The following is a 23,732-nucleotide window of genomic DNA, read 5'->3' as shown; positions in this document are numbered from 1 at the left end:
AATAGAATGAGCACTGGAGATTTAGGATAGAGGTTGTTTCTATTCCAGCGAACTGACTTCACTGAGCTCAGTGGAAGATTTGGCACTCCAGGATTTGCTCTTTCACTTTCTACAGTAAATCATTCCAAAGTGCAAAATTTTACAATACTTGCACCAGCTCTTAGCAGCTGTGTGGCTACTAACTCTCATCTTCAATATCCCATAAATGCTGCTTTAGGACTAATTGTAAGCACTGAAGTTTCTTCAGGAAGAGGAATCTGATCAAAATCTTGCAAATTCAGAAAACAGCAGAATCTACAAGCCCTTGCTTCTTCCAGAGTTATTCGTGGGTGTGAAATACATAAAAAAACCCACTCTGCTGGAAGTGCCATGCTGACAAATTGCACATCATTTAGGAACTGATTTCATTATTGGATATACCCTACCTGCTTCACACCTCCAATCTTCATAATCTCTCAGCAGCTAGTAAAGAGCATGGAAGCATTTCCAGCTGATTAAAGCAACAGAGGAAAAGGTGCGTACACCACATTGACAGGCTGCTACCCAAATTCCTTTCACAGGGGGCACCTGTATGCCAAGGCTTCACATCAGCTCTCCCTCAGCCATCAGGTGGGTAAAGGTGTGTCCAAAAAGACATGGATACTGTGCAACTGTCTTTCCCTTAGTGTAGTTCCTCTTTGGCCTCACTGTCTCTGTCTCATTGTGACCTTATTGCCTTTCACATGACACGAACAGGAAGGAGCAACTAAGCTTAAATCTGAAGATGAACATTATCTTACTAAAGTGCACATTTAAAAACAAGAACAATGTACAAAATGCACATCACGCACTCCACTAAGTTGCACAGAAATTGTACCATGGGCCTCAAAATATTTTCTCATTTCACTGACCAAGTTCCAGAATAATTGGAAATTGCAAAATATCATAAACTCATATGCACATATTGTATCTTCTACAAAATAAGTTATCAACAATGTACTTACCTAATCTCATCCTAAACTGTCACATGTTTAGTGGGACCATAATGAATTCTCCTTTCTGAGTTGTGCTGCAATGTGACCACAATGACAGGAAAGTTTACTGCCTTTACTTTATTCCCTCATTTTCTGCTTTCTTCTTCCAATCAATTTGTAAAGTAATATTTACTGTGGAAATCACATCCTTCTATTCTGTCAGTTATCAGTTTCAAAATTGCTTTATAAGCCTTGCTTATATATTCAGCCAGAACAGGAAAGGAGGGTTTGAAAAATAAATGCTGTGATAAAAGGGTCTGTGAAATAAAACCTGAAAAATAAAACCAGTTTTCTAATGTCTCATATCATCTGGGAAACATCTTAATCACTGCAGCATGAAGCTGACAAACACTGAAGTATGTCATTTGCAAAATATTATTAGTTTTGCATTCAGAGCATGTTCATAGGACAGCTAGAAGCATCTCATACACCCACAAATAAATAGAATTTTATTGATCAAGATGGTATTTTCTAACTCCTTTGTGTGATTGTATTATTTTATGTTTTGAAACACCCAATTTATCTGTGGTATTCAACTAAAAAACATGGTTTATATCTTTGTCTTTCACATTCTTTTTCACTAACTCTTTCATTTGTTTAGGAAAGGTTCTGGTAGGATCCTTACACAATTATCTTTGGCCAGGATAATAGCTATTAGCCATTCAGTAAGGACTGAAGGAAGCAAAGGATGTAAAAGGCAGATAAGATTTAGGTTCTAAGTATATCAGATCTTTGTAAAAATAAGGAGCCACAATAGCTGGAGGGTGTTGCTGTCATGAAGACCAACAAATAGTTAACATCAGACAACATCATCAGAAACATTTTTAGAAATTATACTTGTAATTTGCAGGCAGGCAAGACGGAACTTTTCCACATAATCCTGGAGAATAGAAAGAAGGAGAAGGGATTGGGGGGGGTTATTTTGTTCTATTTTTTAAAACCAAGTCCCAAGGCAAAGATCAAAAGTAACAGAGGACCACTGCTATGAGGCCATCTGAAAGATGTTACATAGAGATATGTTACAGGAGGCACTGAAGATTCAGAAAATAGCTGTGTTATGATAAGGTAGAAGGCTTTCTGCAAAGTTACTGCAATTCTCCTTAGATTAACTGATCATCTCACTTTTAATGAGGGTCTACTAAATGTCTTTGCCATGTCTGGGTGGTGCTCCATTAGTATTCTGAAGATAAAGCACTCTCAGACCCAAAAAAAAAAAAAAGGGGGGGGGGGTGGCAAGACTATGAGAAAAACACCTGCTAACCTATGGCAGGGGTGTTCCATGCCTAGGGTGAGAATGTCTTTTAATATCAACTAACAGGAGCTACCCAAAATTAAATCAGAATAGGAAGTATTTCATACTGTAAGCAGTGAAGGGACCACAAGCAGCCAAACTAACCTCCTGAATTACAAAGTATAAGCACATTATAATTTTTGTTTGCCTAAACTTAGAGATTCATATCTCTAGAAAAGATTTTCAAAAGGTTGACTATTCTCAGTATCAAATCTTTACATCTTTCTTTTCCTATTTTTAACTTGAATTTGTCTAGCATCAGCTGTTAACCATTAAATCTCATTTTCCTCTTTACTACTAAAAACCCTCTGATATCAGGACTCTCTTCCCCAAATATATGGTTGTAAAACATGATTAAGTCATGTTTATCACTTGGGTAACCGAGCTTAAGTGTCTTCTGAGGGAATGCTTTTTTTTTCCCACTCTTGACACTTCCTCTGGCTCTTTCCCAATTCTTCAGCCTGCATTTCTCTTTCTTCAACACAAGAATTCTAACTCAAAAATTTCCTCATGAATTTACTAACTTCTTGAACTCAATATTCATTTATTTAGACATTCAAAGTCAGTATTTCTTCTCAGTCACAGCATCACAATGAGAACTCATTGGTCAAATATCATTTACCACTGCTGCTAAACCCTTTTTAAATTTTTTTTAATATTTAACTTAATATTAAATTTTAAATTTTAATTTTTTAATATTCTGGGCCCCTGTTTGATCCTGCATGTACATCTTTGTATTTGACTGATCCAGCTTCTTCTTCGTAATGAAACAACAATTCCTTCTAAATCATTATTGAAAAAAAATGAAATATGCCCAGCCAGGTTCTATGAATAGGTCCAGAGTATGAGCCTTGTTTTTTCCTCTGTTACTTTTCAGGATCTTCCAGATAAATATTTTATAAATCTTTCAATGCATTCTACATTGATTTTTTTTTTTAATAGTGCTAGTGCTCTTCCTACCAAAATCACTATATGTATGCCAAGTAATACTGCTAAAGAAACAAGTTCTGAGTACCTTCTGCTGTTAATGAAACAGGGCACTTGTTTATGTTCCTGGTTTATTCATGCAAACAGCCTAGCATAGCACCTCACTGTTTTCTTACATGTGTTACATTAGTAGCTGAGTTTTGACAGTCAAATGGAGGCTAACTGAAAGCTATTTTCCCAGGGACCCAAGGAACATTCAAGCTGTGGAGATGGACCTTTTCTGGGATATTTTCTACCTGGAGTTATAGGTGGCTCACAGATACAACAGCTGAGCAAGAAATAAATGAATTCTTGTAAAATTCTGCCCAATTTCAAAAGTATATTTTTGTTTAAGTATTTTCATTTGTTTCCTACAAATATCAAGTTATGGCTGCAGTTGATCAGCTGTGCATTGTAATTAATAACAAAAAACAATTAAATTGATACTGAGGCCTAAAAATTGATTCCGTTGGGGGAATTAAATTCTCCTTTTAGCCTTTTGAGGAAAAGAGGTACAACAGTTAAATTTTCAAACAAATAATGCTAAATCTTATTCACTGAGCACATGAATTCTTAAAACCACTGCCTGATTTAATCAGCAAGTGGTTTTCCACTAATGGCTGAGTATTTAACAACATTTACAGAGAACGTTAACTCTTAAAAAATATGCATAGATGCTTTGCCTGATCGTTGAAGGAACTGTGCCTGAAGAAGAGCATTTTCCTGTTTATACACACAGCACCTTACCTCATACAAAAAATGTATAACAAACAACAACATATGAAGATGTATGAATCTACAAAAATAATGAAGTAATCTTCATGCAGTAATAAAGGATCCTAAACAAAAGTATCCCTTTCAGAGACCTGATGGAGCTGGAAGAAAGGGCATGTTTTAACTAGAAGAATGACATATATAAACCTAAAACTGAAGCCGATTAAGTCATCTGTAGTTTGTAGAAGTGAGATGAAACAAGAAGAAAGCAAATAAAAGCTGAGGATTGTCTGGGAGCTGGTTCATCGCTAAGGCAGAGACATCTGCTCACTGACACAAAATTTATTCAGCAGATGAAGGACAAAAATTAAATATGCAATTACAATACTGATTGATAGAATGTAAAACCTGTCAGAAAAATATCTGCTTTTATAATTATTTTTTCAGTGCAGTAGTATTGCAGTAGTGTTCTGGAAAACGCTAACGGCAGCTACGAGTCCAGCTCTGGTAAAATTCAGCAGTACACTCAGTCTTTTTGCTGTTAGCACACAGGAATGTTTAAGTGTCACTTTGCAAAGTGACACACGGAAATAATAGAAACCACCACCTATGGCACAGCCAGGCAGGAAGTCACTCTCTTCCCTAGAGAGTGACTGCGCACACAGGGATATCAACCTGACTGCCTATGTTGAAATAAAAGGGATGGAAAGCTATAGGTGAAGCGAGCTGGAAAGAGGCCCAGAAATAGCAAGCACAGAGTACTTGTTGAAAAGGTAGGCCTGGACTTTGAAAAAAGGAAGTCTATCCTCCAGCTGCGCTCAGTGCTCTGCAGGCACCCTTTGGAAATAAGCAAGGTTGTACCAGAGAGCATAGCCCCAGCCCTTGTCATTCCTTCCTCCCTCCCAGCGGAAACAGTCCGGCCAGACCTCCAAATCCAGCCAACCATGCAGCCCCAAGGCAACAAGAGGCTGCAAGATGAGCCACAGGAGTGAAACATCACAGGAAAGTCCAGAAAGGAAACACGAGACAGATACCCAGCGCTCTGGAATGACTGCAGGGCTCTGTCCCCCATCCGGCAAAGCTCAGATGTATGCCACAGATGTAACACTAACATTTCACTGAAACTCCCTTCTGTAATTTGTTCTCTGCTACATTTTGTGTCCTGTTTGGTCTTCATAAATTGCTAAAGGCAAACTAGCTTATGTAATGGAACTCAGATTTGTATTTAATTGTCAGGGTTTTTTTTAGCCATAGACACCCCTTTCTGCTTTTTAACTGCCCCGTGGTCAACAACGTGAATTAAGAGATCAGCAAAGATTTGTTTGGCCTTCTACATAGGTTGCTACTGTCCAAAAAAAAAAAAAAAAAAAAAAGAGAAATCCCTATTTAGTAGCACAATAACTCCCTTCCAGGTGGCATTGCACTTGTATGCTCTCCAATGTGAATACACACTACAAGGAATTTCAGTGCACTTCATCAGGCAAGAGATGGGTCGGGGGAGCACATAAGGCATGTCTTTGGTCTAGGAGTACAACAGGCTGGTTTACAACGCCCTGGCACTCCAGGAGTATAAAATTTTAAAAGGGGCTGAAAAGAGAGGGACTGAGACCCTCCACTCTAGAACAGATGCAGTGAATGTGTTGAAGCTTTGGGAAAGTGGGCTTACAGTCATACTTAACACAAAATCAAGTTTATAAATTTCCAGGAGCTGCATCCTACAAACAAAGGCACTAAGAGAGCTGACACTGGTCCTCATTTCAGCTACTCAAAGGAGACCGTGAAATTACAAAGAAGGAGGTTCTACATAAGGCTGACCTAGGTAGCAATGCACTTCCTTGTTTTATTGTTGACACTTTCTAAATTTTGCAGTCCTAAACTTACTGTTATCCTCACTGTTAGAGCAACTTTTTATTCATAAAAATGCATCAAATATTCAGATGATCAAAAGAACAACCTTTTCATCTCTGTTAATTGTTCAGGCAGAGCCCCATCTTCCCTAAATTACTCTTCTTAACTGTGGCAAAGACAGAGTGGAGGAAAAAGCTGAAGAATCCGTCTCTCCTCCCTTTAGCAACTTTCAAAGCTTGTAAAGATTCTTTTGTTCCAAATTAAAATGAAAATTTTAAAATACCAGCTACCCCAAACAGTAAAAAACAAAAAAAAAGGGGACACAAGTAGTTCAGGAAAGCTGTGTCTGAAAGCGTCCCATGTTTTCAGTAACTCAACAGGACAGCAATCCGATGAGGGAGCCCAAATGAGCAGAGGAGGGTCAACCACTTGACTATCATCATGTGCCCTTACAAGAAGCTTCACCTTTTGACGAAGCATGAACATATTTCAAATCTTGTTTCCATTTCGGTTGATATGATCCCCAAAAAAACTTTTAAGTATTATTTCAGCTTTCCAAATATGCACATTTTAAAGTCATTAAAAATAAAAATTTCCTGCAAAAACATAAATTTCCAGTTCCATACAAAATTTCAAACAAGTTCTATTTTAAAAGTCCTTATTTATTGCGCGAGGAAATAAAGAGCTGTAGACTGAAGAGTCTAAAATACAAGGTTTCAAACATAGGGAGCTGAACCTATAGAACCCTCTCAGATCCACTACTGAGAATGCAGACCTGTATCTGTACTCAAAGGTGAAAATACACAACTAGTTCTTATTAAATACCTAATTTCTCTAATTTCTACCACTCTGAACACCATTGTTACAGATCCACCAACCAATATCTCATTCATTAATTCCTAACTCATTAACAGGAAAACATTCAAACCTACCTCTACCTTTTCTCAGGCAGCAGGCAGGCAGGCAGTGAGCTTATCAATAACAAAACATGATCCCCTTCTGCTCCTCCAAAGGACAAAATCCATCTTTTCTTTCTCCCCACAGTAGGGAACTGCAAACCTATCAGCTAGATATAATCTTTGATTATATTGCAGAATGCTTGCCTCATTCTGAACCAGAAGGCTTTTCTTCAATGAGCCACCAATGCTTTCAATATACATAGACATATATATCCAGACATATATGCATATCTCTCTTTCTATATATATCCATACACACACACACATCTCCAGACATGCATATACATCCAGTTATATGCATATATCCACGTATATCATCCTCTTAATAGCTGATTTTAAGTTTCATTTTCTAATTATAATCGTAGTTTATGTTGTTGGGGAGAAAAGGACTAGAAAAAAATAATGGCTCCCTCCTCCTGCTCTACAGACACTCACAAGGTAGAAGCCTGGAGAACAAAAAGACACCAGATAAAAATTACAACACAAGCCCTGGATAGTTAAATTCTTATTCCAGAACTAATGAATACTGATGTAATTATAGAGTAGGCTTTAGACTACCGGAACTCTGTTAACACTCTTGGCTCAAAACAGCATATTTGAACCTGCTAGGAACAAAATTATTGCAGAGCAATCATCTTTACTCTATTTGGGTGCTTCTACATAGTTCTCTATTCTTCAACATGCTTGTGAATTAAAAAAAAAAAAAAGTAGCAGCTTAAGCCTTAAAAGTAGATTGCTCAATGAACAGAAATTATGTTAGCCGTTCTGAAATGGAAATGGTTCATTATGAATCTTTTCAGTAAACAAAATTAGGCACAAAGTTTCAACCAAGCTGGAAGGAAAGGTGAAAGTAATCCCATCTTGTGGATATCTGATTTGGGTCAAAATGCTGGTAAGAGACCTTGGTCAGGACCATCACTGTCCAAGTCTCTTTCCGCAAACCAACTGCATGTTCTGCAGCAGTGCACCTGCATCCTTCACACCCTGTTGTGCGAGATACCTGCAAAGATTCTTTCCATTTTTAAATTACAGTTTCTCAGTCTAGTCTCAACCAACCTGTGTTCTAGGGTTTCTATGATTTATTTTTTGTATTGAGTAGATTTAAACCATAATCACACTTTCCAGATTTTAGGAACTGAAGAGGGAGCTATTTACAGTTTCTACGCTTAAGGAGGAAGGCTGCATAACATGCAAAATACTTGAAAATACAAGAAAGGATTAACATCCTCATTTCCAAAATGGATAAGATACAGGCTTTTCTGGAAAAAAACAGAGCATTATTTAACCCTAAACCACGAAATGGCCGACATTTTGCACCAAAGAAAGATGTGCAAATACCTGAAAAAAAAGAAGATTCCACGGGTCACCCAGGAGTCCAAAGCTGAAAGCCCAGCAGGATACAACATTAAAAAATCTAAAAGGAAAGTCAGTTGATTTAGAGGTTGGTATCCATTTCATAACACTATAGAAAATGAAGATGCCTTGAGCAAGGGAGTGGTGCTTCACAAAAGATAACTTATGCCGCCACCACCACAGCTTCATGTGAACCGGGGAAAAAAACGTTTCTCACTCACGGCTTAAATTCTTCTTTCTGTCTGTTAAAGGCACTCTGGATTTTCTCTCAGCAAGGAAATCAGAAATTTCATCATCAGCAAAATAGTGTTAGCTGCTACTGACTACATTGATCCTTTCAGTGAAACGTGAAACTCAGAACCTAAGCAGCTTTACAGTGCAAGCAAGGGAATGTTTTGCAGGAATTTGCTGCCAGGAAAATCACTGCCATCAACTAAAAGATAGTAGCCCAGATTTTAGAATGGAAAATATTGCCTCCTTCAGTTTGTAAGTGTTAATAGGTCTGTCAGACCTAAATTGTTGTTCCTCTCTGAAAGAAACTCTGAAAATAGTACTTTGTAGGCCAGTGCTCAGTGTTCAGGAGACCTTATGCATACCAAACTACCAGCATATCACTGCTGCTGGACACACTAGAATGTTATTTATGTCTCTATAAACGCAAAGAAGAATGAATGTAAAAATACAACTATGGCATCATACTAGAATTTTATATCTACTTTAAACAAAGATTGAAAGTTTTCACAAGAATTAAGTTTCAAACTGGCAGTTTCAGATGTCTTACAAGAAAGGTAACAAGCTTACTCTGATAGCAATACTGACAGGAAGCAAGAGGCAAAAGTTGCTGTTGGAGAGGAACGCAGGTACCCTGAGAACACCCTGCCACAGCTCTGTCAGTAATCTCTAATGTTCCCTGAAAAAGTCATTCTTCACTTTTATTTCCCCTGCCTTATATAAGGTTAGCAGACAAAACAAAATAACGTTGCAGCACGACATACAAAATGTCATACAAAATAGAAGGAGTTCCAATGCCAAAGAATTTACAGTAGCTCATACAAGCGAACAAAGACATCACTTAAGGCATAGAGTGAAAGGGCAAAAATAACATCATTACAAGTTTATTGTAGTCTCTAAAATAAGACTTCAGAATAAGGATTTCACATATGTGACTAACAAAGAAAGCAAATGCACTTTTAAGGAAGTTCTATAATCATTTTGCCTAGCTAGAACACAAAAAATTATTTATGTTTGGGAAACAAATCCATTGTCGATCTTGAAAAGCCTTAGCAAGACTGAACTTAACCTTGTGCAGAGCACAGACTGTGTATGGTTCACTTCAGACACATTAAAACATGTCACAGTCCAAAGGCATAGCTACTGGGAGCAGTGTTACTTGCTAAAAATAATTGCGCTTGGAACTAGGAAGATGTTACAAAATTATCACATAATTTATCATTATTTTTCCCTGCCAAAATAAACTAGTAAAAATTTGACTTAGGGAGTCAGATAGTCTATTTGTACTAAGAAGAAATAGATTACTGTGTTGCCGAATGAAAGGAGTAAATAACCAGATGTGATTGTCTGGAACAATAACATTTGCAAGAAAACAGCAAAAAAAAATTGAATGTCCAAAAATTCTGAATACCATAAGAACACAAAGTACTGGGAATTGCTGCAGCAATTTTATTCTGCAAGCACTATTCCTTGAGTAACTCATATAAATCAACATGAACTAAGGGGAAAGACAGTAGCTACATGTTTAGAGCTCAGAGAACAACCCCAAGAGGATCAAGGCTTTGATAAAGGATATTGACAATGATACCCTCTACAGAGACAGAAGAAATATCTGTAGATCATAATGTCACAGAATCCATTAACAGGTTAACAAGGAAAATACTCTCAGGGGATTCTCTACTGATCTTTAAATTCATAACAGCATCAAATCCGTACTATCTCACTGCCTATTAAAAACTCCAATACCAGAGTGGAGGAACACATTAGATACCAAAAACGAAATTTAAATGTTTAAGATTGCAAAGTCAAGCGCTCCAAAGCTATCCTTCAAAAAATCTCATACAAGCTTCCTTTTCTATTAATCTTAGGACACAGTCCTTCATTACCAGGTCCCACACTATTTTTCCCTAGCATTCCTTAATCATTTAATGGCATGAAGGAGCTAGAGTTTCTCAAAGATACACTTAGAAATATTTAACCTCACAACATAGTATATTTTTCTTCAACCTTATTCTCACAGATCAGCTAAAAATTACTAGTTCTAATCTCCCTCCAGCACTTAGCATGGTAAATTTTTGTCTACCTGACAATAAACGGGGGCAGCTGAACAGAAAAATTATACAATGGAAACATATCATGAACATGCTTGTGGAGTTCCTTGATGAGTGTAGAGATAACCTACCCTATAAGCCATGGTCCATGGACCAACAATGTCAGATAGCACATGAATGACCTCTTACCTGTGTGACTGTGGTATCCACACAGGCAGAAAGAACAAGGATAAGTTACTGAATCGTCAGATTTTTAGTACAGTAGAATCCCAAAATCCAGAAAAGCTAGTTGAGGGGGTACTCTCTCTCTCCTACTACTACTGAAGTTGGGCTCTGCACAGCCAGGAATGCAAAATACAAGGGACTAAGAAGAGAGAAGAGGGCCATGATTCTTGAAAATAGACAGTAGGCCACTCACAAAGAGGAGATGACCTGATCCCTGTCAAACCTACATTACCCTTGTATCCAAAGGCAATCTTCTCAGTAGCTTTAAAAACTAAAGTAAAACACAACAACAGAGCCCATTTTGGGCCCAACAGTACAAAGCAGAGAATGCCAGGTCCACATCATAGACAACTGTCAGAACAGCCAAAGTTCCCCTGTTTTGACTGTTTTTAACTGCTAGTCTCATTCACTGGCTTCCTGCCACAGTTCAGCCTAAGAGAAGAGGTGGATGGAAGTATTCACTCAATGAAAAAGCATCTTCCTCACATAGTTCTGGTTTCATTAATTAATTGTTTATTCGTGCTATTACTTCCAGTTCATCCAGTGTAAGTGCTAGAGAGTTTGCACTTTTGTGCTACGCGTTTGAATAACTGAAACAGTAACCAGACTTCTGTCCATTTTGTATAAAATCTCCAAATGCTCACATGTACTCTATTTCCCAGCTCATTTGCGAGGAGGAAAAAGACGGTCAGGCTTTCTCTTTTTGATTCACTTATATGTTACAGTGCCTTTGGGAAACTTTTTTTTTTTTTCCTCATTTTGGTGTAGGTAAGAGCGATATTTAAGAGCCTTGACTTGGTTTTGAGATTCCTGGCCAGAACAAAACCCAGTAATGACCTACTTGAAGATACAATTTACTTCCACAATGTAAATTCAATAGATCCCTAAATCAATATAAGAAGAGGGTTTATGGCCTGTAGGAAAAGCTGAGAGAAGTCAGTTCTTCCCCTTTGACAGGGATTCAGCAATAAAGTCTGGCTTCAAGCACCAGTACCGCATGCAACAGGAACCTCTGTGAGGCCATGAAGTTCCCTGAGAGGACTTTAGTTCTGGAAAAAGAAGCAAGTGCCAGAGGTGACAATAAAAACAGGTAGAAATAAGCTGTCTTGTTCCTTTTGCGAAAACTTACTACTTCAATTGCCTTCCTTGTTGTAAATATGAATTTGTTGTTACAAATCAACCTGCAAACAAAAGAGAGAGTGAAGAACACAATTGTCCAAATTATTACACTATGAAGACAATGTGCATCACTCACACAGCAGTATTTCTACTCCAGGCCAAGATGAAATAATCCACTATTCAACACTGCTACTATTTTTTTTTTTTATTATGAAAGGAGTCAAGGTGAGAAGTATACGTAAGCCTCTTCCTTAAAACTTTAACAGAAAGTAGTTGTCTGAGATGCTACTGATTTAGAAGAAAAGGATCCTTTAAAAGTTGTTTTAAAAAGTGTGTGTTGGGGAGGGGATTATTTGCATCAGTAAATTTTCTTTCATTAGTAGAGAGATTGTAGGCTGGTGCCCCCAAAGAATTTAGATATTCTGGTACAAGAGCCCTTCCCTATCCAACTATTCTTTAATATAACTAGGGGGGAAAAAAAAGCAATATGCAAACATAGTGGGAAATCCAAAGACACTATTTAAGTGCCTCCATTGTAAATACTGCAGCTGCTGCTGCATGGCCTTTTTCAGATCAGTGTTTTAAAAGTCCATGGTTAGGAACCTAAGTCCTGGAGAGCAGTTCCCAAATACCAAGAGGCTGAGTAGGCCAGCTGAGAGGCCTGTGAGCATAGGCCTAGGTGTGAATTTTACCTTCTCTCCAGACTTCAGTGCTTGTCTAAAGGCTGCATTTCACCCATGTGGACTTCAGAGCCCAGAAGCCTCTCCTGGGTAGGCACTATAGCTGAACAGCACTGCACTTTAGACTAAAGAAAAAAGGGTGATGGAAGAGTGATGGTATGGACAAGCCTGACTTTGGCACCAGCGCTGCAGTGCAATGGTCACACTTGCAGTGCACTGCTTACGATTTAGGCCCTTCTCATCTTAAGAGGATTCAAACTAATGTCTCCCGTTTCTGAGAGGAGCACCAAAACCACCACAGGGTGGAAGAAGGGATATTCTGCTGAAGCTGAGCCACATGCAAGGAAGGAGACTCTAAGACCCATGGAGTGGTAAGGAGCTTGGCTCTGTAACTTAGTGGTCTCAGTTTGTCTGAGAGAGCACATGAGGACATAAGTTCAGCACTTTTCCCACCTACTTCTTCCCCTTCCCTGATATCCATGCCGTCCTCCTTATCTTTTCTTTCCATTTAGTTTTTACCTAATTAAATCCAACACCATTCCAGTGTCTATGAAGCGAAAATACAGTGTCTTAGATGGCCCTGACCCAAAGAACAAACTAAATAAACAAGACAAGCTGAATGGATACAGCAAACACCACACAGGTTCCCTCTACAGAAAGGTAACTCTCAGGTATCACTATAAACCCAGCATTGTTTTTGTCAGTAGTGATAACAGGAAGAAATATCCTTGCTTTTAAAAACCTACCTCTCCTCCACTTACTGAGATAGAGTTGTAAAGTGTCCTCAGATACCTCAGAAGAGGAAAGCAGAGAAAGGGTTTATGGCAGACAGGTGCTTATCTCCTTGGAAACTCCGCTTTTGTGAAAGATGGCCAGCGGGCAAATTCTCCATTACTGAGCTTGCCAGCCCAAGCCCACTGGAGCATGCAGTCTTGCCAGCACACCCAAACTGTTAGCTCAGCCTTCACAGGCTCTGTTAGGCTCTCTGCAAGAACAAACCTTCCTCACCCACGTGGTGCAATACCAGCTCCATTACAAGAAATTAGTGGCAAAGTTTCTGGTCTTGATCCAAAGCCTGACTGACATCTGGAGTAAACACCATGGTAATTGAAGATACAAAGTGTGAGTGTTGTGGGAAAAGACTGGAGGCCCGTGCACATATGCTAGAAAATATGCTAAACCACATAAGTTTCATGGCCAGCATTCTCCAGCGACAAAGAACTGGATGATTGCCTGTAGAGGATAAATATTTTGAATGCGAAACTACAGTCACGGCATTCCAGGGACAGAGTGATGGACTGATTCAGTTCATTTTCTTTGACAGATCCCAGAACTATCAAATTAACAGATACGGATGACCAAATTTCTATAGAAACAAAGAACTTTGAATTAGTCTTGCTCCTACTTCAGACACATCCACATGCCCTGAAAGGCCTTCAAGACATTCCCCTTTACACAGTCCAACTTACTTCAAGCGGTGAACTTTCCACACACATATGAAAAGATGTTAGACCTTTAAAATTAAGAATTAGCTGAAAATGGAGCCAAAGCACTTCTTCAGAAGTGATGTTTATCTCCCCAGTGATCCCATTTGCCAGCAATAAATTGAGAATGCAGAATGAATAGGAAACACCTCCTTGCTATCATTTCAATCTCTCTTGCCTGGGAGATGAAACCCCCTGGGGTTGGTAGAGGTAAGATTTAAATATATACACTGTAATTGTGGCAATATCTTATGTTAGAAATCTTGACAGAATTTTTCCAGCAGCTAGGAAAAGCTGTATTTTTCTCAGACTAAGACCCTGAGTTTGGGTCAAAGGAAGAATTCAAAGACTTTGTTCGCATAGAACCTTTAAGAAGCATTATTATCCCTAGCTAATCCACTGGTTGAACATGAAGGAAAAGGAGGAACTTTCCTGGGAATATGAATCAGCAAAAATATTTTTGGAAGAATTATGACTTCAATGCACAAAGAAAAAGTGGATAGAAATTGAAACTTATGGAGCTACATACTGAGGCTAGACAGAAGTTTGTGACTTCTGCCAAAGGGATTCTAATACTGTTTTAATATCGCAGTTCTGTTCCAAAAGTTTATGAAGTTGTTGTTTTTTGCCAGTGTATTATACAATATCAAAGGACAGAAGTTAAAATATTTTCCAGGGTTTTAATGGCTCCAGATTCTTGTTAGTGTTTGGAATGACACCTGAGAACAAAAGAAATCAAACAGAAATAAGGAGGAAATGATCATTTGCTGAAAAAGAGAATACCCAGCAACACGCAGAAGGTGTCCCTCAAGTGAAACAAACTCCTCATTCCTGAAGGAATTGGTACCATATCTCAATACTCCCAAATCATACCAAGAAGTATATATGCCATGCATAAATCTAGATCATTACCAGAAAAAACTGCTCCCTGTTGGCCTAACAGCCCTAATACTTATTTACTGAATTCAGATACTCAAATCGAATAGGAAGAAGACAAAGCTTGACTTTTCAGCTTCATACAACAGAGAAACGGCCAGCATCACTCAGTTATGAACAGTCATAGGAAAGAGTAATATTGGCATACTTGCTTTTGTTGTTGTCCAGTGCTGAGATGTCACATAAACAATATCACAATAGCGTGACATGTATTGATGCTCCCCCAGTTCTTTCCAACATTCATCTCTAAAGAGTAAAACCTTTCAGTTTGGGAAGGCATACATTAAATGGTGGCCAAATACTGCCTAATGCATTTATCTGTCATTGGTGTCCCTGCATATAACCCAGAAAAATCACAAGTCCAGTGATGTAATGTCCTCTTATAAACTTCACTACATTCTAACAGAGAAATCTCCAGCTACGTCATATGGATTATGACTGAAATATAGGTGGTTAGAAAACTATCTTTTTATTTCTTTTTTTTTTTTCTATTTAAAAAGTGCCTCTTCTTTAATTAAAAAGAAACCTTTTGCTTTGGACAGCTCTGGCAGGAATGTTTCTTAGGCAAGCCAGGAGCATTCTCTGCTCCTGGCAGAGAATAAACAAACAAACCATGGCTTTCAATAAACCACTATATGAAACAAAAAGGGGCTGTGATTCTTTGTTCTGCTCTGCTGTGCATACACCTAGCAGAACTGTCAAATCTTATACTCTTAGTGTGAGATTCACTCAGTCTGGTCCCCCTACTAGGGCCACCATCTCTTACACCCTTTCTTAGCATCATACACTTTCATAGCACTTTGGCTTCTTTGGAGTGGAAGATGTACCCCAGTGCTGTGCTGCAGCTGAGAGCTTGTGCCTCTGAACAGCAACCTCCTAAATCAATAGCTTAGTACACGAGGAAGCATGGAATGGAGGGGAGGGGAGGGAAGGAAGAAAAGGAAAAAAAAAAAAAGACACCCACACACACAACTTTGCTTGCCACATTTCAACCCTTTTGAAAAAGGCTGAATGCAGCAATTTCTCAGACCTCACCTGCTATTCTACTGAGTCTGATTAAGGTCTGAATAGGCCCTGCAGGCCTATTGCCAGGGCTGCTAGGCCATCTCTCTTCTGTCAGTGCCCCATTAGAGAGGTGGCCCAACACATCCTGCATTTATTGCATAGAGCTAACATCAAGAAGCTGGCCAGCCCCCACTAGAGCTCCCAGCTTGCATATAGCCCACCACGACAAGTCATCAGCCTGTAGCCCACTCCTTCTCAAAGACCCTGTTGTGTGTGTTCTAGCACACAACACAGCCATGCATGCCATTAGAGGCAGGAGGAGAGGGGGAAGGACACTAAGGAAAGAAAGCAGCCAGAAGCAGGCTTCTTTTGCCAGGCCACCTCTTCTGGGCCATTCCCACCCACTCCCATGCATGCCTGAGAGGTACTTGGGAAAGTCATGGCTATGAAGAGAGTAACAGAATTCGGGTCAGAGAACAGACCAATGTGGCCAACTGCTGGGTATCTGCTAAAGACCACCTGATCAGGAAGAAGTAGATAAGGCCTTCTGCATTCAGCTGGCCCTGGTCCTCATGAGGGACTTTGACCACCCTAATATCAGCTGGCAGGGCAACACAGCAAGGCACAAGCAATCCAGAAGGGTTCTGGAGCACATTGATGACAGCCTCCTAACTCTCACTTCCTAAGTGAGAGTTTTCTCTTTTTTCTTTCATCATTGCAAAATTCCAGGCATGAAGGAACTCCTCAATTGGAACACAGTTCCAGCAAAAATTCTTTTGAGATTTTACAGGAAAAAAAATAGTTTTGTTAGCAAATTCTTGTTCAGAACTATGTACACTAGCCAATAAGTAGAAAAAGTCTTGAATCAGTCCCTGTGTGTCTTCCTCGCTTCTTTGGTGCATTTACCTCACTAAGGAGAGCATTCAACTCAGACTTATTTTGTCTGGGGATATCTACAACTTATAAAATTAGGCCCATAAAAATGATTATAGCTCATTAGTTGCAGAGAAGCTTTAGGCACTCTCTTGTGGGAACAAGAGTCATATACTTGGAAAGAAATCCCATTAAAATTGGATGGTTAAAAAAAAAATTGCCTTCCAGTATTATCTTTCCATATTAGTAATACGCCAAGTTCCTAAAATTTTGCTTTTGGTAAGCATACAGTCAGACAAAAATACTTAATGCAAATCTTATGCAACAAATAGTGTTTCTACTTTTGTCTGTCTTTACAGCTGTATCTTAAAACACAGTGCATTTCTTCCATCTGTCCCTGAGAGTGCAACCGCTAGGTTCAACAGTATTGTCTTTCAGTAAGTGTAGTCCTTTGTAATTGCAACAACTTAAGCCCGCTACATAGGCAAATCCTACGTAATTATCAGGAAAAAAAAAAAAAAACAGGAAAAGTATTTTAGGCCTTCCAACAAGTTTTTTAAAATTTTTCAGGAAATTAAGAAAATTTCAAATATGCAGCAAGATCTGACCAGGCTTGATTAACAAATTCAACAAGAGTTAGATATAGCTGAAAATTTTTGACTACAGAAGAACCGTCATGAGTCAAAACAGAGATATGCAAAAAATATGGACTTGTTTTCAACTGTTTCTTTTTCTTTCATTCCCCTTTCCAAAATAATTTAAATGACTTTGAAAGACTTTGTGGAAAAAATCCTGCACTTAAAAGGGTCAAAAGTATGAGAAAGTTGTTTATTTCCCACCAAACATGTCTTTGCAGAAAAGAAATAATTTGAACTTCAAAAAAAGAGAGGAAAAGAGGAAGGGAGTTGTTTTGTACTTGCAATTTTTGTAAGAATCTTTTCGCATCTGGAACATAAGGAAAGGTAGTTTGGAGCACGCGCAGTCTTAGAAAAAAATTATTGCTGCTTCAGAGAACCTATTTTGTGCTGAGACACACTGCCACTACAGAAAAGGAATAAAAACAGCTGTTCAGCTCTTCTGAAGCTCACCCAGCTACTGCATAAGTTTCACTCCCTAATACAAGAAACTGTCTCAATCCACCAGAGCGCTCAAATGGAGTAGTCAGACATTCACACGCTCCAAGTATCCACCGGCAGGGCTGTCGGGGAAAATCTTTGGTTCAGGGACAACATATGGGTTTTTTTGGTTCATCTTCTTGTCAGAAAGCGATAGTTTGACTAAACTGAAAGGCAGGAAGGTAGTAGCAGCTTCAGTAGGAAAAGTAGCTCTGGTTCAAAAGACAAATTTTGGTCGGAACGAAGGCTCATCATAGACGAGTCAAGCAGCAGACTACAGTGCAATTTTGCCAATGACTGGGAAGACTCATTAAGGATTTCTGAAGAGTTTCAAAACCTTTCAAGACTACAGCTATCCCTTTCTAGAGTCTTTTTTCTTTTAGGTTCATTCTTTTCTTCTGATTTAATGTTTCTGAGCACTGACTGCAAACAGCCTAAGCCATTTTGTTTTTAAAGTTCATTGTCTTTGCTTCATCAGGCATCTTCCCGCAGGCCATGACATCTGTTGTCTAACACTTTCAAACAAAACAGAGGGAGATTGCACTGCATTCCTGTGAAAAACAGACAGGCTGAAAATAAACCTTTTTTTACCTTTACTACTACCTTAATGATAGTCAGAACTTACATACAAGTGAAGTATTGCTGACTTATTTTAAGGCATATTCAGCTTTCATGACTAAAATCATGATGTTTCAGACAGCATGAGCAGCTTCATATCATATGTAAAGAAAAGATGAAAGAACAGTATGATTGATTCAATTTCTACCACTGATTTGAGTTTTTGGAACCATATTTCTCTTTAACTGTCCTTAAAACAAAGATGGGCTGTCCCCTATGCTTTTGGTTGCATCTTATTTCTTACATTTAACTAGGAAAGATGACAAAACTAACAACAAGTATTCCTAACACAAAATAGGACTTTCCTGTGAAGTTCCTGCCATTAACAGTAACTCCATTCTCCAAGCACAGAATCAAGAAATCTAGGTTGCTTTTCCACTTCTTTTCCTCATTTGCTTTTAAAGTGATCTAAAAATCACAAATAAGTTTATTTCATAAAGCAGACCAGTTTTCTCTTGTTTTCCAAAAAACACAACTATTAATTTTTACTCCTCTCTTGAGCTACTCTGGCCAAGTCTGGGTATCTATCTGTCAGGAGACTGCCATCTGCCAGGATACACCCTCCAGTCAGGATATAGCCATCTTATAGACTTCTATAAGCACCCATTCTGCTCATCTCTACCTTATGTTAAGGAAAGTCTCGAAAGACTTTGCCAAAATGTAGCCAGATTGACTCTGGTCACATAGGCTATGAATATTCCTTGAAACGTTGGGACTGATCAGATACAAAATTCAAGAGCTTTCACGTTATAGGCAAACAGGTAAATGAAAAGTATGATGCAAGACCAATGTTTGCTCAGCAAAATAATTTTTTTCCCCACGTACTCCCCTAAAAATAATGTATTATGCAGCAATCACTTATTTTAGCTGGAATAGCACCATCCACCCAGTGCAACGCACAAAACCTTCTGGCCTGGGTTTGGGCATTTTTGTAGGAACAGCCCTAACTTCTGTTTGTTCACTGTGAATCTCTCCACAGGATAATAAAGCATGATCAGCTCTATTTTAAAAAGTTTAACAAGAGACACTCCACTGTCTCCCATGACAATATTAGTGTTCTACCATCCTCAAGTATGTTTATTAGAAAGTTTTTTCCTAGTGTCTAACCTGAACCTTCCCTGCTGAAATGTCTTCCTGGCCTATCCAGGATGGTTATCCAAAACAAATTATCCTCTTCCTCTTTGCAATAGCCTTGAAATAATATATAAAAGGCTGTTGTGCTCCCTTTGTACTTCCCCCTTTGAGCAAAACAACTCATTTTTTTTCATTCTTTCCTTTTAGATCATACTTTCTCTAGGCCTTCAATCTTTCATTTTGCCTTACCCCGGACTCCCTCCTTCAGTTAGTCTTCTTGAAGTCATGGCTATGAATTCCATTGTTTCCATCAATATTTTATATTTTTCTAAATGAAATATGATTTCACTGCCTTAAAAAAAAGAAATTTTTAAGATAAAGTCAGTCTGTGGTCAACATAAAAATATGAATGATACTTATATTATGTCATATATTCCCACCTTTTCTCTCTTTTGATAAAGAAGTTGAAATAATTTTCCTTTTCAAGTTTAAATGTTAGAGGTGCAAGACAGAAGAAGGTATGGACACCACTAAAAATTCACCTCTGAAATTTCAAAGTAAAAGGTAAAGCAGCAAAGGGAAGAACATGGAAACTGTAGAAATGTAATAAAATTAAAAACAGTCATGAAAATAGAAAACTGTATTTCACAATCAACTCTAGTTGATAGCACGTTTGCTGGTGATGTCTCAATAGGCCCTTAATTTTGAAAGAGGATGTACAGAGTTCCATGGGACAAGTCAGCTTGAATGCACCTTGAAGCACCTGCCTATGTACTGCTCACTCCTCAGGTTTGCTCTGAAGCCCCTATCAAGGTCTTTGTTTATTTATTTATTTTAAAACAGTGGTTTCTAATGGTGTTGAGCTCTGAGAGTTCACCATATACAACCTCAGAAGAAAAGTTCTTTCCCATATACTCACCTAGACAGTTCTGAGACATGTGGCAGCTTGAAGACTCATTTATTACTAAATTTATTGCAACTCTGTTACCCACCAGAATTATTTGGGAAGCCTTCCAGAACAAGTGCACAAATCATCCTGTAAGTAATAGATTATAGTTCACCTTTGAGCCATGATGATATTGCATGGAGAAGTAGTGTTCCAGACTTCAGATAATTCTTTCTGCATCACTCTCCAAGCGTGATCTTCAGGAGAAATTTCACATTGTACTTAACAGTGGTGCCTACAAATACGCTGGAGAGTTGTGAATTTTCACACTTGAAGATCTCTCTTAGTTTTCCAGAATTTCCTCAAAAACCAAGAGGTGGTCATTATCCACAGGTGACTTTGGGTCATTCCTGCAAAAGGTGACAACAAGTGATTCAGTTTGTTTTCCATGATACACTTATCACGCACTTATCATGCATAAGTTCGTGATAAGTGTATCATGGGAAACAAAATGTTCATAGATCTCACACCATTCAGGCATGCACAGCTGCATAGACAGGTGAAAGAATTTCCGTCTGTAGTGGAGACTCCTTCAGGATGTTTCTCAAAATGATCACAGACCATGTGGAACATAATGTCTTTTTTCCAGTTACTTCACAAACACTGGGTAGGTTCTGAAGCATGTATTCATGTACTCTTCTGGACCTGAAACACTAACAAAAGCAAAGCTGGAATGCAGGACATGCTGTGCCTTCTTGTGGTCATCCATTTAAAAAATGGCTAGGAATACACAGTTATTGAAGATGCCAGGGAGCTATAGCTGCCATCTGTACAGATATAGAAATTTTACTGAACATTTTAGGGTTAGTCATCTTCAGTCAATGTTTCTCTTCTTTTTACAGTTTTCACATTAAATCAATTAAATTCCTATACACACCATAAAATCTTTCTTACGTTGGCACTGCTCCTTTATCAGGCACAAAATTCAGATAAACTACTGCTTGTTTTTTTCTTCTGTTTATAAAAACTGTAACCTCTCTGCAGTCACCAGTGGTTTTGGAAATGGGCAGTTTTAAAGATTTTCCACCAATTCAGCAAAAGGCTTTTTTCCCCCTACATGTTTAGTAGAGGTCATTGAAAGACTCAGTGGGCTACAAATGTTAGTACCTCCTGCACTGATCAAATTGCCATCTCTCTCAAGCAGTACACTGCTGATAAACACTGTACAGACCTCTGAGAACAAGCAGAATGGCTGCCTATAGCCCCACCAAAAAAGCCCCCATTTTCTCTGAACAACAAGCCATTTTAAAATATTTTTTAAAAATCCTTGTTCAAATAAGCAGCTAAGTCACAGGCCCTGTGACTGGGGGTCTTCTTTCTTCTGTTTTCATCATGTCTCAACAGTTACTCTGTGCCAGCACTATTAGCGAGATGAAACTCTCAACTGAGCAGTCAGCAGCATCTCCTGTTCTTTACCCAAATGAAATATAAAGGCATGCCAACGTCCAAATTACTCCATTTACTAACTATGCACATGCTAAGGTTGAGCTGCCTCTGCATACTACTGTTCTGATAGGGCTCTAGAAGGTCCTGAAACATAAGAGATGGGAAGCACCACCAGGAAACTTGACAACGCTCAGCAGAGGTCTGGCAGAATCTGTGTACAATTGCAAAAGGTATCATTTGAAGACACTTGGAAAAAGCATAGATTAATTATGAAGCAGGCCCAGCTCAATGGTCCACAGCCTAAAAACAGAAAATCAGTCTATGAACAATAGTTCTCTCTAGAAACTTCATAATTCTGGCATTTGGACACAGAAAATAATAGCGGATGCAAGTACAAACAGACAGGTTAGAGGCTAACAATGGAGATACAAGCAGGTTCAGAAAAAACACGGGAAGACAAGAACAGCAGTGCTTCTGTCCTTGCTCCATCTGAACTTCAGCACCACTCAAAAATTTTTATTCTTTTAACTGAGCAAGTAAGAAACGAGCTAGAGGGCCCTCTCTCATGATCACATCTCAATCACATTAACAGGCTAATCCTCTCTAGTTATAATTTTTTTTCCACCATGCACAGCCACAGTACTGGAAGAGACTTTTGGGGCATCTTGTATGGTCTTCTCCTGTCAAAGGCAATCACACTATACAGTTTACATAGCTGCTTTTCTTCTCCTTAGCCAATACTGCTTGATGTATTTACAGAGGACACATTCAGTTTTTATATGTCCTCTGCCTCATTTTTGCTAGCTACGCAGGCAAAAGAACATCTTGTCTCCCCTCATAAGATCATCAGTCACCCTACAGCACATCCTAGAGATACTTGCCTTTGCTTATTTCCTCTTAATCTCATCTGATTGCTATCAGAACTGGACACGATATTAACATTTAAGTACAGCTGTAGAGACTTAAACCAAATCTAGCCCGCTACAAGGATCTCTAAGGATGGTCAGCAGCAAATACTTAAGAAAAACGTACCAGTACAGGACAAGTGTTGGGTGGGCCTTTACAGTCTGTGTTCTTCCAGTGATTTATGAGGTAGGTGCTCCACAGTCAGAATTTGCGCTTTCAGTTTTGTGTTTAATAGCCGTGTTCTTCCTTCTGCATTAGGCAGAGTGTTGCCAGCAGGTCGAGGGAAGTGATCCTGCCCCTCTACTCAGCCCTGGGGAGGCCTCACCTGGAGTACTGTGTCCAGTGCTGGGCTCCCCAGTACAAAAGAGACATGGCACTCCTGGAGAGAGTCCAGCGGAGGGCTACACAGATGATGAGGGGACTGGAGCACCTCTCCTATGAAGAAAGACTGCAAGAGCTGGGCCTGTTCAGCCTGGAGAAGAGAAGATTGAGAGGCGATCTCATCAACGTGTACAAGTATCTGAAGGGGGAGTGTCAAGAAGATGAGGCCAGCCTCTTTTCCGTGGTGCCCAGCAACAGGACAAGAGGCAACGGGCAGAAACTGAACCACAGGAAGTTCCATCTGAACCTGAGGAAAAACTTCTTCACTGTGAGGGTGACAGAGCATTGGAACAGGTTGCCCAGAGAGGTAGTGGAGTCTCCTTCGCTGGAGATATTCAAAACCCGTCTGGATGTGATCCTGGGCAATATGCTCTAGAGGTCCCTGCTTGAGCAAGGAGGTTGGACTAGATGATCTCCAGCGGTCCCTTCCAACCTAAACGATTCTGTGATTCTGTGTGATTCTGTGATTCCATTCATCTCTCCTCACCTGTCTTTGAGGTCATTTAGATTTTTGGGTTCTATCAAAGGAATGACATGAGTTAACTAGGAATTACGATA

General features: G+C 39.0%; 1 protein-coding gene across 4 annotated transcripts in view; it reads right to left on the bottom strand.

Annotated features, from left to right (window-relative positions):
- Positions 1–23,318, bottom strand: part of LOC104149444 (opsin-5-like) — a 52,888-nt gene extending 29,570 nt beyond the window's left edge. Inside the window, exons 1-2 of one of the 4 annotated variants that reach the window (XM_009683049.2) lie at positions 22,920–23,318; positions 20,617–20,851 (exon numbers count right to left, since the gene is read on the bottom strand). In XM_009683049.2, the coding sequence (XP_009681344.1) occupies positions 20,617–20,640 (24 nt within the window). In that variant the 5' untranslated portion in view covers positions 20,641–20,851; positions 22,920–23,318. Of the gene's footprint in view, positions 1–6,764; positions 6,929–8,129; positions 8,445–20,616; positions 20,852–22,919 lie in introns of those variants that run through there. The other 3 variants (XM_009683051.2, XM_068932811.1, XM_009683050.2) reach the window with 3 other exon arrangements.
- Positions 23,319–23,732: the final 414 nt, after the last annotated feature.

This window comes from Struthio camelus, chromosome 2, assembly GCF_040807025.1.
Source record: "Struthio camelus isolate bStrCam1 chromosome 2, bStrCam1.hap1, whole genome shotgun sequence".
NCBI lineage: Eukaryota > Metazoa > Chordata > Aves > Struthioniformes > Struthionidae > Struthio > Struthio camelus.
The sequence above is the reverse complement of the archived record's forward strand: the minus strand, read 5'-3'. Positions and strand labels throughout refer to the sequence as shown.